The sequence below is a fragment of the Dendrobium catenatum genome, unplaced genomic scaffold, assembly GCF_001605985.2.
Source record: "Dendrobium catenatum unplaced genomic scaffold, ASM160598v2 original_scaffold_267013, whole genome shotgun sequence".
Taxonomy (NCBI): domain Eukaryota; kingdom Viridiplantae; phylum Streptophyta; class Magnoliopsida; order Asparagales; family Orchidaceae; genus Dendrobium; species Dendrobium catenatum.
Window position 1 is genome coordinate 316,236 of NW_021585411.1, and position 14,468 is coordinate 330,703.

The 14,468-nt window shown below is 37.7% G+C and overlaps 1 protein-coding gene across 1 annotated transcript in view; it reads right to left on the reverse strand.

The window, feature by feature from the left end:
• Positions 1–62: 62 nt before the first annotated feature.
• LOC110096134 (thylakoid lumenal protein TL20.3, chloroplastic) overlaps positions 63–14,468 on the reverse strand; it is a 20,188-nt gene continuing 5,782 nt past the window's right edge. The window contains exons 4-7 of the mRNA XM_020821909.2: positions 2,018–2,124; positions 1,561–1,595; positions 636–764; positions 63–444 (exon numbers count right to left, since the gene is read on the reverse strand). Of these exons, the coding sequence (XP_020677568.1) occupies positions 253–444; positions 636–764; positions 1,561–1,595; positions 2,018–2,124 (463 nt within the window). The 3' untranslated portion in view covers positions 63–252. The remainder of the gene's footprint in view (positions 445–635; positions 765–1,560; positions 1,596–2,017; positions 2,125–14,468) is intronic.

Here is a 14,468-nt window from a genome sequence, read left to right on the forward strand (position 1 = left end):
GTCAAAATTGTTTAGCAGCTTTTTCTTCAGCCTCGGACATATTGACGATAAGGGTTTGGTCATAGCCAAAAAAATATTTCTTTTGAATAAGAATTAATATCATTTGGCATCCATCCATTGAGGTGAACACCTTATAAGTTTTATTACAGTGTAGTTTTAGCTGTGAAAGCTATTCGAAAAAGTTGAAAAAAGAAATTTAAGAAAAGCTGTATTGCAAACACTTTCACACAATGGGACAAATCTCATTTTTGCTCAGTTTGCTTGGCAAAGACCTGTGGCCTCGTCACAGAATCCATCCCGATCAAGTAGCTTTTGTGGTGGTGCGCTGAGCAGGGGAGAAGACGGGCTCCCATACGCATTTCGGCGGGGATTACCGCAGCCCAGACTCTTCCTTGTGCTCACTCCTGTAATAGGATTTGTCCCATTTGCATACTTGCATAAAGCCTGCGTGTATCACGGTTTCAAGGGATGAAAATGTATTTGAAGGTTATAGATAGGGTTGATTGTTATATTATACTTATATTATCTATCGTCATCCATCTAAGTTCACCCATCACTAATCAATATAAATTCACCTAATATGTCCAAGTAGACGATCATTACTGAAGAATGGATAGTTTAGCCTATACAAATACCTGTTTTTGAGGAAGGTCCAAGACTGCATCGCTGAAGTCAGCACCTTCAATAACTGCTCCAGCAAGATCACTGCGGGTGAGAACTGACCTCACGAGAACAGCATTCGAGAGATTTGCTTCATTAAGTACCTGTCAGAAAATTTATTACGTTTTAGAAAATTCCACTCACCACCAGTAATATAATGAACAAGGACATTAAGGACGCGTGGTGCAGCTCCGTGGTTGAGCGCAGTGAGGTTGCCTCCTGCAGCTCCCGTTCGATTCCCCAAATCAGCCCCCAAAAAAAAAAAAGAACAAGGACATTAAGACAACATCAAATCATTTAGGCTATAGCTTCATGTAAAACTAATTACAACTTGATGGCAACCCTCACATTAACAAAAAATTATTCTGTGCCGACATCGAATGCCCTCCGGAGATCAATCAGAATGTATCACGTCACCCTTTTATTATACCGCGACTTGGTATTGCTCGGTACCGTGGCCGGTACCGAGCCGGTACCGCTCGGTGCTCGGTACAGCGGCATCCGGACGTAGAGCTGCGTCCGGCGTCCGCACAGAATAATTTCTCCACATTAACATCCAATACATCTTTGGAGGAAGTAAGTGCCTGTAATCCACGCATTTAGGCAAAGGTATGTGGTATTTAAGGAAAACTGCATGCATTCACTCTCAGCAAAACCAAATTATCTTTTTTATGTTCACAAACAGTTCCAGGGGTTCCATCACATGGTAACTACAGTAAAATCATAAGGTGATCATGAAGCGCCTAGTGCTTGTCAAAGCATTAAGAAGATAAGGAAATCAAGAAAAAACAAGAGCCAAATCTCGACGCTGCAAGAGCATATTCCTGACCATGTACAGATAGAATATCAGATGGAATACCTGAAATTTGCTAAACATGGCCAAGACTAGACTGTACTTACCATCCGATCCATCAAAGTATCACTTAAATCAGCACCTGCATAGAAATACAGTAAACATATTAAATTGACAGATAAGTTAGTTGCAAGAAAGCTTTGACGATCATTAACATCATTTTGTGAGGCAGTAAACAAATAGTTAAAAAGAAAAATGAACCAGTAAAGAGTAGAGGTAACCACTAAATATCTACTGTCAACTATGTAAGAATGAATGAGGAGCAATTAAACTAAAGTTGAATAAGCAAAAACTAAAATTAAGGCAATAAAGATCTTCTATTAACAACATATGAACGGGAAGCAAAAGCAGATATCTTAAGTTTTAGACCTGGGTAATCCAAGGAAATGAAAGCATGCATAGTAATGTAAGAAATATATTAAATCTAGTTAAGAAAACAAAATAAAGAACTTTTGCCGGTGAGACATGGATTAGAAAATTTTTAATCAAGTACAAGTTAATTACCTGAAAAATTTGCTTTGTAAGCAACAGCCTTTTCCATATAAGCTCCATTGAACGTGGAACCGCTAAAGTCGGACTCCCGCATGTCGGCAGATGTGAAGTTTGCTCGCCTGTTAGAATATCATCATGGAAACCACAAAGGGCATTACTCTAACTGGAAGGTCATAACAAAATCAGTAATGGAAGCTTTGACATTTTCTAATAAATAACTTCCAGTTTGTTTCTCTATGTATTTCAATGATTGGATAAAATCAGGCAAGTAGCTGTGTAAGAATCTACAATCTTCCTTCATGACAACAATGCAAAGGAGTAAAAGATCAAGCTTTCCTTGCATCAGTATATGGCATACTGTGGATAAATGTTAGAAACCTGACAGTTTGATGCACCAAATAGTATTATACCTGACAGTTTGATGCACTAAATAGTATTATACCTGACAGTTTGATGCACTAAATAGTATTATACCTGACAGTTTGATGTACTAAATAGTATTATACAAAGCTAGGTTCCATAATATTGCATAAATAATGGAATAGTTTAAGAAAGTGGAGAAAAATATAAACCCATAATCTAGGGATGTCAATTTTTGACATGACCCGAACCCGACCCGGAAAAATCCGGGTTCGGGTCAACCCGAACCTGAAACGGGTCGGGTTCGGGTTGAGCAAATCAACCCGTTTTAAAAATCGGGTCGGGTTTGGCTTGACCCAGTAACCCGAAATTGACCTGGAATTGACCCGAAAGTGACACGAAAACTCATATTTGACCCGAAAACCCGAGATTGACCCATTTTTGACCCGATTTTGACCCTAAAATCGAATATTGACCAGATTTTGACCCGAAAATTAGCAATTTTATGTCAACTTCGGGTCATTCGTGTCGTGTCGGGTTGACCCGGACCCTAATCGGGTCGGGTTCGGGTCCGGAAACCTGACCCGTTTTTAAAACAAGGTTGGGTTCGGGTTGACCCGAATCCGACCCGCCGACCCGAATTGACACCCCTACCAGAATCAATAGTAATGTTATTTTTTGGTGGAAACCATTTATTGTCATGCTCAATATCTGATGCATGCAAAAATTAGAACCCTAATTTTTGCAAGAAAAAGAAACTCTTCCTAGGATATAAGAAATTACACGACATACATGCTAAAACTCAATTTTCATATTATAAAACGACTCTTACACACTTATATAATAAAAACATAAACTTGCATTTCCTTGAGAAGAATGATACAGGTGACGTCGAATTTGCGGATAGACGAAAGAGATAAGAAGCTGAGATGAAGTAGGAGAAGCTTGCAATCTTTCCTAGAGGGAGAGGAAGAGAAAAGGCATAGCTCGCAAGCCATCCTAAAAAACCCTCAGGTTTCTTCAAAAAATTGGCACATAACACACTAAAAAACTCTCTAAACATCACATATTTATTGGATAAAAGGGCAGCCAAACAGTCCTTTTATTTCTCCAATTAAACTAATCAAATAAGGGGAGATGGAAGGCCAAATATTCAATCCAGAAACAGCACTCAAACAGCCCACAGAAAACTGGGAAAAAGCTACCACGGGACAAGCAATCAGGGAGGAAAGGGAGGAAACTGAAGGGGCTGCACAAGAACCGTACAAGCAGCCAGGCAGGGAACCGAAGGGCACAAAGGGGACCGTAACCAATAATAAAAGGGGGAGGAATCAGCCATGGGAAGGAGAGCTAGGTGGGGGAACCAAAGGGGCAGCCAATGGGGGGAATGAACCTTAATTTATGAGCTAAAAAAGCTCTCTACTAAACATTAATGAGCTGATTCTAGTAGAGGACCTAGAAGCTCTCCAAATTTAAAATTCAAAATGTTTTGATCCCCCCTTTGCCTACATCAATATCCCTATTATAACTAGTCGGAGTGAGCTTTAACAATCCTTTCTCAAGCTCATCACTGTGCGAAGTTTCATTTTGGTGCTCGTTTTTTAGGTTTGAAATTTTTTTTAACAACATTTGACCATAAATGGTTCAAGTTAAGTGTTGCAGAGATGAAGATATTGTTGATCCTTACACATCAAACCACGCCAAAAAAAAAAAGAAAAAACTGACAAATCAAGCAACACATGTATTGATGTGACACACCATTTGAATGGTCAAATAACCTCCGATTGCTAAACGGATTGCATAGTTACAATCAGGACATTGAGCTCGCCTAAGAGGGGACCCCTCGCAGTTAAATCAGATGAGATTGGTCCAAAGGGATGACCGACACCCAAAATTGATGCGCGATTTCGCCCAAACGACATCTGTTTGCGAAACGGATTTCTTTGTTACAATTGAAACATCTTCAACACCCAAAAATCACTATCAACTAAGGAAATTATGTACGACGCCGCTCAAACGACGTCCGATCACAAAACGGATTTTGTCGTTGTGTTCGGAATGTCATCAATGCACAAAAGTGACGATCAATTTGATCAATTAAAGTTGCGTGAAAAAAATCGGCAAGCATCTTGAGGCAACACGCACGAATCGAAGAAATTAGCGTGTGACATTACCCAAACGACGTCTGATCGTAAAACGAACTTCACCATTGTGTTCGAAGCATCGTCAATACTAAAAAATTACTGTCAATTTGGTCGATGAAAGGCACATGAGGAAATCGCACGAGTCCCGAGGCAGCAAGGCACAAATTAAGAAAATTGACACGCAATGTTGCCCAAATGACGTCCGATCACAAAAAGGACTTGGTCGTTGTGTTCAGAAAGTCGTCAATACCCAAAGTACAATATAAATTTTCTCAATGAAAATTGCGCGTGCAAATCGTCACAAGTTCTGAGACGATCACACACAATTCAAGGAAATACACGCGAATCGAAGCAAATTTAATCGATTGACGCATTGCTGTCATTTGAAATTGATAAATAATTATAACATAGCATTGATATCATTACCAATTTAATGAAATTAAGAAAAAGTCAACCAAAAGTCAAACAAAAAAAAATCTTTGTATCGCAATTAATTTGATTACCTCGTTGAGTTGAAACTCTATGCAAATCTCTGTAAATCACGGCTAAGCAGTATGTAAAACGGATACTCTCGTGTCTCCTCGTCGTTAAATCAGAGAAGAATGAGATCCCAATATTCTTCTCCATGCGCGAAATCTTCATGCACACAAGCTTCCTCTTTTGATTCCTTGTTTCATCTTTAACACACTTGGCCGCCTACGCTCAAAAGCCCTCTGCAAGCCTCAGCCCCATTCGAACTTCCCGCAACACACTTGGCCGCAAGAGCTCCGACCAGTCCGACCCCTTTTCTTCCAAATTCACGACCTCAATTGACAAATGGCCTGACCTCCTTGCACTCACGTGAAGACCTTTTCCTCTACACCTATTGCTACGTTTTCCATTTCACCTTTTTTTTTTTAATTCTTGTTATTTTCATTTTATCTCTGTTTGTATTTGCTATTATTAAAATTAGTATTAATTTACTTATATTAAAAAAAATTATTACCGTGGTTGCTTAAAAAAAAGGGGGAGGGGAGAGTAAACAAACTGTAAGTGGTGCATGTAGTCTTTTACTCATGCTAATTACTGTAATTATTTGATTAACTAATTAGTATTAGCTATTATAGTTAAATGTGTTATCATCATTACTAACATTTTTTTATCATTAATTATTACTGCTAGTTAGTTCATTTAGTTGTTATTGTCATCATAATTGTAAGAAAGAAAATAGAATAAAAAAAAAGAGAGAAAGTTAAAAAAAAAAGAGGAAAAGAAAAAAAAAAAGAAAGAGAATAAAATTATGTGCTCTCTTTCTGTGCCCGTTGTCACCACCACCGCCAACCCTCACATAGGTATAATTTCTAAAACTTAAAATCCCGCTTTTGACGTTTGTGACGAGTCGGAGAACCCCCTATACGCGGTCTCGTAGCACAGTGGAAGGAAGCTCGGTGCAATGCTCACGACAATAGGGAACATAACTAAAATCATTAAACAAGGAACTGAGCATCAAATTAACAAATGCACAATCATGTTGAAATGCAAAATGCTAATTAATAATCCTAGTTATCCATACATTATCAACAAGAAATTACAATAACTTGTGGTTTTTAAATATGACTGACACACGAGTAATAAAAATTGAAAGGGGCATATAATCTAATTGTAATTAGACATACAAAGCCCTCAGTAGGCATTAAACTTGTGTAGGGATGCAAACAAACCGAGCCGAGTCGAGTATGTGAGTGTTCATGTTTGTGTTTATTTAATATCAGCTTGTTCAAGTTTGATTCATGTTTGTTCGAGCTTTATTGTTTGTTTTCATGTTTGGTTCATTTAAATTAATGAGTGTTCATATTCAGTTCATGTTCGTTCGTTTAGTGCTTATCGAGCTTGTTCGCGAACATATTTAACGAATTTTTTTTAACTATCAAACAAACACGTTCATGAACATATCTATGAACAAACACATTTATAATAAAAGTAATTGCCTATGTAACAAAGGCAACGATTATTTATATTTATTAATTCTATAATCAAATATTAATTATTTTTATTGAGCTTATTCACGAGTTCAAATTCGAACATGAATCGAGCTTCTTATCGAGTTTAATGTCGAACTTGTTCACGAACTTCAACTGATGTTGTTCGTGAACATAAATGAGCCAAACACAGTAGTGTTCAAGTTTGTTTATTTAAGAATCGAGTATTTAAAATATTGTTCAAGTTTGTTTGTTTAGTTAATTAAATGATCACAAACGAGCTTTAATCGAACTGAACAATGAGTAGCTCGTCAAACATTTGGTTCGCTTGCAACCCTACACTTGTGAACTGATGCATGGTGCTCATGCTAGTCGTGCAAGAAAATATATTTGCCCCTTACAAGGGAATTTGACATACAAAGAATATGATTATTCACTGACAGACATAAATAAAGAATGCAGCATACCTGCAAACAAAGGAAGAAAGTTGCGAGGAAAGTAATCTACCTACTATCAACAATAATTATTTGATAGTTGTCTCGCATATACATGTAATAGTCCTTCAACGAGCATGATGCTTGCATGAGTTCAACTATTCATTTTCATGTAGAGGAAGACTTGCAATACACACATCAACCTATCTGCGGGGAACAACAACAAACGGGCATTTGATGCAAAAGTTCGTCTACGACAGGTGTTAGTTAACTTACAAACACTTGTAGCAATTTCCATTAACACTGCAATACATGCAACCAGGTGCATTGGTTTGCCAATCAACATGTATAAAAAACATTTTGACGACGAACACAACAACTTGTCCATCCACAAACAGGTGGAATTGACAACGACCGCAACTCAACTAGCGATCAATGTCAATTGCATGTGTAGAAGGTCGCCGATCAATATACATAGAGAAATTGACGAAAATGGCAACAATTCGTTAGTCAACATGTATGAAAAGATGGATGGCGAATGCAGCTCGATCAGTGGATAACATAGGTTTGCAAACAAATATGTTAATCTTCCTATAAGCAATAACAACAATTACATTGCGAGGATGAGGGGGGTCCTTCGCGAGCAAACAGAAGTTGACATGTAAATGAATGCGAACATCTGCCAGTAATGATGAATGATTTTTCATATGCACAGTAGTATGTATACAGCTGGTAACCAGCGACGAGCAGTGAATGTTACAACGCCTTTGTGGTTGACGACCACTTAATGGGAGGCAAATATATCGACCCCTTTGCAACTAGAAGCAGGTAACATGCAGCAAATGCAAGAGCCTACGGGCCGCTATAAAAGGCCCGTCGTGTATTCAATATCTCACATACAGGTAATTATAGAAGGGTCATGACAAGCTTCTACGAGCTGCCATAGAAGACCCGTCAAATATTCCAAAAATGCTCTTACACATGCACTACAATATATATACACACAAACACAAAGAAACGCATGTGCAATTGTACACCCGCATGGGTCTTGACGAGCATGTTATGGGTATATACATGACGTCTAAGGAAGCTGCGCGGGTCAAATAATGAATTTAACTTCGAGCCCGATTTTTCTATATGAATAGATAGGAGTCGACACAGCTTGAACTATAAGACAAATACACGGTCACGATGGACACAGCTTGAACTATAAGACAAATACACGGTCAAGATGTCGACCGAGATATTTATTTTAGTACATTCATATTAGGCCTTCAAGGTCCTCAACAAGAAAAATTCATTAATAAAAACATAAAGGCAACAACAAATCCAATCCTCGATTAGCAATTAAACATAGTCGATAAGGTTTAACAGATAATTACAAAAATACCCCCAAACACTTGCATGGGCCCCGACTTGCGTGTTATGGGTAATATGTGACGTCTAGCGTGTTATGTGTAACATGTGACGTTTGAGGATGCTGCGTGGGTCAAAAAATGAACTTACGTTCCAGTTCAATCATCCTCCTTAATAGGATGGGATTTGACACAACTTTGAACCAATGAAAAAGTATACGGTCGCAATGACAACCAAGATATTTATTTTTATAATTGATATTAGGCCTTTAAGGTCCATAATAAGAAAAATTCGCTAATAAAAGTATACAACCGGCAAAAAATAGGATCCACTGTTTGCAAGTGGACAAAGTTGACGAGGTTTAACCAAATAAAATTTCCCATAAATACTCCGATGATGGCCTTGTTGGACGTAGATCTCAACTGGAGGGGTTAACTCCAAATATTTCAAATGTCACCCAAATGCCTATGAAAATTCAAAATTCTAGAAACTAATTAAAATTCAAATATTTAAAATTGAATAAACTATCAAACATTTGAAGCAAAATCCATCCACATTCTGCAACAATTTGCTCAGGTAGACAAATTTAAATATCACTTCAGCTCACAAAGAGATAATATATGGTCGATAATATAACTATGATTCATTCTCAAACAGTCTCCTGCTAATAACGACATGGCATGTATTTTTTAATTGACGGTTTTACAGCCAAATGGCACCACAAGTAAAAGGTTATCATTGGAGCCCTCTGAATCGGGTAATTTGCCGCCAAATGACACCACTAAATTATGGTCATAGTCAAAGCTTGTAAGCTCCCCAATGACACAAAATCCTTGAGAGATGAATCAATAGGATATAATTGATAGGGTACAAAGCCCTCTATTAGCTAAGCTGGATTCAAATTTATCCCCTTAGATAAATACTCCCTCAGGTTTATAAGGTAACATTGAACGATGCAACCCATGCCTGCCAACAAGGATCCTTCTATCAGGTTGGGTCGTCTACCTCCTTTGACTAAGTAGACCAGTGACCATGATGGCATGGGACGACGGAACATAAGATCTTGATCGGAACCATCATTCATTCCCCCACCATCCTCTTTAAGTGTAAGATAGTAAAATTTCTAATTTTAAATATCAAGCCTTTAAACACCCAAACCCATGTTGTTATTATATGTTGAATATCACATATCTATATATACAATGTATTCATTTGACGACCAGTTTTAATTGAAAGTTCTATTTCATTATTTGGAGGGGTAATTAACTATAGGGGCATGCACCTATAGGAAGCCAAAACTCAGATTATAAAGTCCTTGCAAAATGAGGACAATCTCTGAGTATTGTCTTATCAATGGCAAATTATTAGGTCTGGTCACCGAACCTAAAAATAGGTCCGGACATCCAATTAAAACTTGCCACGTCGCCTACACTTTGACTGCGCTTTGACTGTGCTTTACCTGCGCTTTTTTGACTGCGCTCTACATGCGCTTTAGTGCGCTTAACTTAAAATAATATTTTATTAATATCCGGACGTATCTCTATGTTTGGTGACCGGACGTAATAATTTTCCCTTATCAACAAACCCAATCTGCTTTCTGAAAATTTACCCCGGAACCTAATCTATTAAAACTCTCTCAAAAGCAAGGGGAGGAGTGCAATTTTTTGAAGCCCACAGATACTCAGGTGGATGAGTTACTTTACTCTTAGAGATAGGATATGAAATGAGCATATACGTGAAAAGGTTGGAGTAGCTCCAATGGATGATAAGAATAGAGAGAGTCACCTTAGATGGTTTGGTCACATAAAACGGCGGTCTTCTGATGACCTGATTAGAAATGTAGAGGCATTAGATTCAACTCTTGAGATTCTCAAGATCCTTTCTCTTCTTGGCATTGACTTCTCTTGATAGTATATCAGTATTTTGGTGGTTCCTCTTAGCAACATAGTAAAAATTTTGAGAGTCCTTTCACAAATTTTTAATCCTCTCAACTTACATGCATGCTTCCCGACTAAATGACATCTTGATCAACTTGGTCACTCCTTCCTGATTTTCACAATGACTAGTAGGCAGGCAGGCATCCCTGCCACTTTTCAACCTAGCAATTATAGCAAGGCAAAGAAGATGATTCATATATCAGAAAAAGTATTTAGATTTATTATATTTATTTGAAGACTAAAAAGATGTCAGAACGGTGAAGAAAGAGTGTGTTGATTCTTAATTTTTAAGATAAAGGTGATGCATAAGAGTGTGTGAATTGTAGAGGATTTAAATTAGTGTACCATACATTAAAATTATATGAGAGAGTAATCGAGCATAGGTTACGAAGTGATACTAATGTTTCTCAAAATCAATTTGGATTCATGCTGGTAGGTCTACTATGGAAGCTATATATTTGCTGAGAGATTTGATGCAGAAGTATTGAGAGAGTAAGAAGGATCTATAAATGATATTTATTAATTTAGAGAAAGAATATAATAAAGTATCAAGAGAAGTGCTTTGGAGAGTTTTAAAAAAGAATGGAGTTAATAATGATTATATTCATATATATATATAGGAGTTCTTACTAGTGTTCAAACAAAAGGTAGTTTGACTAAGTACTTTCCTATTTCAGTTGAATTACATCAAAGTTCAAATTTAAGCCAACATTTTTTTCCTAGTCATGCATGTTCTTATTAGACATTTACAAGAGGATGTATCTTGGTGTAACTTTTTGCGAGCGAATTTTTTATTGTTGATAAAGCTAGAGAGGGAATTGATGACAAACTTGAATTGTGGAGATACTCAAAAGGTTTTTATTTGAGTAAATCTAAAATCAAATACATGGAATGTAAATTTAGTAATAATAGATCTAGTGGCGGGATTATGACATTGGGTGATCAAGTCGTTAAAAAAATGCATGTTTTAGATATCTCGGATCTATTGTTCAAAGTAATGATGAAATAATGGAGAAATTATTAGTAAAATTCAAATTGGATGGTTAAAGCGCAGGAATTCATGGGCCTACTGTTGATAGAATAATACCCCTCAAACTTAAGGAAAAATTTTGTAAGATGGTGGTGAGACTTGTAATGCTTTATGCAAATAATGATGTCCATTAAAAGAGAAACATAAAATTAAGTGTTGCAGAGATGAGAATGCTTAGGTGGATGGGTGGTTTTACACTTGGAGACGGAATGCGAAACAGAGTAGCCCTAGTGGTAGATAAGATCAGAGGGAGTCTCCTTAGATGGGTTGGTCATATCAAATGTCAGCCTTTCAATGACCGTGTTAGAAGAGTAGATGTATTAGATCCAACTTATGTTAAAACAATAAAGGTAGACTTAAAATAACTTTTTTAAACAGTATTAAAAATAAATTTTTATTATATTTAAATTAGAATTTGACTTATAATAGAACAAAATGAGAAAAATGATTCATGTAGTTTTCCAAAGTGCGATAAAGGCTGGTTGCCGTTGTTGTTTTATATATTTTTTAAAAAACTATATATTTAGTCTTTTTTGTGGCTCACTATTGACGTATAACTGAAAACCAACCACGACTCAACTACAAATTACCCACGATCAGACAAACCGCTCCCCACGATCTCATTTACGACACAAAACAATGAAACCCTCCTCATTCGACTTTCACGCTCTGACCCTTGCGTGACTCAAGCCACTGAGCCCTTAATCTGATCGGGCTCCGCTTCCTCCTATATCTCTCTTATAATATATATATATATATATGAAATAAAAAAAGGAAAAGGGATCGACAATCGACAATCACAGGCAACCGACAATCAATAATTATCTGCAACTGATATCTACAACCAATAATCGACAAGCATAGGCAACCAATAATAGGCAATTATCTGCAACCAATCATAAATAATCGTCAATTGAAACTTCAGAAAATGATTTCGGGACCCGACAACGTCCCGAAGACCTCGGTCATTGACTATTTTTCCGACCAAACAGATTGAAAAGGCAAGTGCATTTTTGAGGGAATAAAAATATTTTTAAAATAAAATAAAATCACTCAATCGAAAATTATATGCAATCAACAATCAACAATCGTCATAAGGACCTCCGAAGACTGATTCCGGGACCCGACAACATCTCAAAGCCCTTGGCCGTCAACCTTCTTTTTGGCTGGGCGGGTTTGAAAGGGCAAGTGCCCTACCTACCTCCATTGGCGTGGAGGGGACATCGGGAAGCTTCCGAAATCGAAAATGACAAAGGATCCCAACATAATTAATTTCAAACAAATTTTAGTCATTGTTAAATGAACTCATAAGCCGTTAAATAAATGCTAATGCACTTAAAAGTGACTTATAAAGGAGATGTTTGTAACAATCAAATCAAAAAATAACATTAAATCAACTTAAATCTAACAATGCAAATTGTATTGATGGCAAAAGGCATATCCTATTTCTAGAATTGAAGGAAATTAACAATTTACTTTGACTTCAATATATTACTCAAGGGGAATTTTGCAATGTAAAATTTTGAGATAATATATGATCAAAGCATATGGATGAGATGCATCTTTTAGCCAAATATGAGTTTTGAGAAATCTATTCAAAGGGTTCTGTTAATGCAAGGAGATGTCTCCTTTGACCCAAATACACTAGACCATTCTTGTGTTATTAACATCTTGGAGCCTTAGCTTCTTTCTAGCACTCTTTAATGGTAATTATCCCTCATTTTATTAAAATAAGGCATATCACCAATACATAAGGAGAAGCAATAAATTTGTAGTGTAAATAACTGACTTATAGGAGATAATAGGAGACTCGTTAGCAATCAATGCAGTTAACTCATAAGCAAGAACATGATCTCCTAATGTTTATTGAATAAATATTCCTTATAAGTTATATTGAACCTGAATAAATTAAACAACATGTCCTCTACATATTACAACTGAAACCCAACCATTAAAAAAGCGGACGAGGCGTCCGCATTGAGTCGCGGCTCAAGTCGAGGCGGAAGTCATGCGTATCGGGGCTTACGCCTAGAACCATCCAGCGAAGCCTACGATTTTTTTGCACGAGGCATACGCAACAGAGCGTAACGCCTCAAGGCAGTACGAGGCACCGCTTCAAAATTTTTTATTCGGTATATATGTAAATACAATGCAGCCGATTCGTGTTTGCTTATTCGCGTATAGGATTAGGGCTTCCTGTGAGAATTGAAAGGCGAACTGGAGGCTAAGCCATGAGGGAAAGAGACGAAGCCGTGAGGGAAGGAGACGAAGCCGTGAGTGTAGGAGACGAAGTCGAAGCCGAAAGCAATAACGGTTTCGAAATCAGGAAACGAAGCCGAAGTTGTGAGTGCAGGAAACATTCAGGCCTCGATTAGGTCGGAAGAGCAGGTGAGCGGAGTTGTGGGCCTTGACTTTGACGTGCAGTAATGAAAGCTTGAATAACTCTTGATTCGGCTTTCTTTCATTCGTCCGCTCAGTACATGCTCGATACTGCTAGGTATCGCTAGGTACCGCTCGGTACCACTAGGTACATGCTCGGTGCCGAGCCAGTACGGCTCAGTGCCGAGCCAGTACCGCTCGGTACCTAGCAAGTATATGCTCGGTACTGAGCGGTACATGCTCGGTACCACTAGGTACATGCTCGGTACCGAGCAGTATATGCTCGGTACCCTATATGCTCGGTACCGATCGGTACATGCTTAGTACCGTTAGGTACATGCTCGGTACTGCTTGGCATCTTTCCATACAAACAATTTATGAACTTTAAAAACAAGCATAATTTCAAAATTACTCTTATAATAAAATTTTGTTCCGGGGCGCTGCCCCCGGAAACCCCCGCAAGGGCGCTGTCCCTTGACCCCGCGACCTAACCGGGCAGGTCGAACCCCGCCAGGGGGCAGCACCCCCTTGGACCCCCGGCATACCGGTATATTGTTGTATTCATGTTATCCTATTATTGATTTTTTATGTTGATCATTTAATATTTTTATAAATTATTAACATGACTAGTGGCACAAGAAGGAAGGATCCTACATAGAAATATGGAACTCAAGTTGAAGTATCAGGCGAAGGTACAAAGAAGGGATGTGTTTACATGAAATATAATTTCGTCGGGGACCCATGGATAGATTTATGCTAAATATTGATAACGATGAAAACATAAATACTCAAGATATTCAGCCTCCTACAGCTACAAAAGAACTCAGGAACAGAGTTTATTTGGATATCGCCAGATTCATCTATG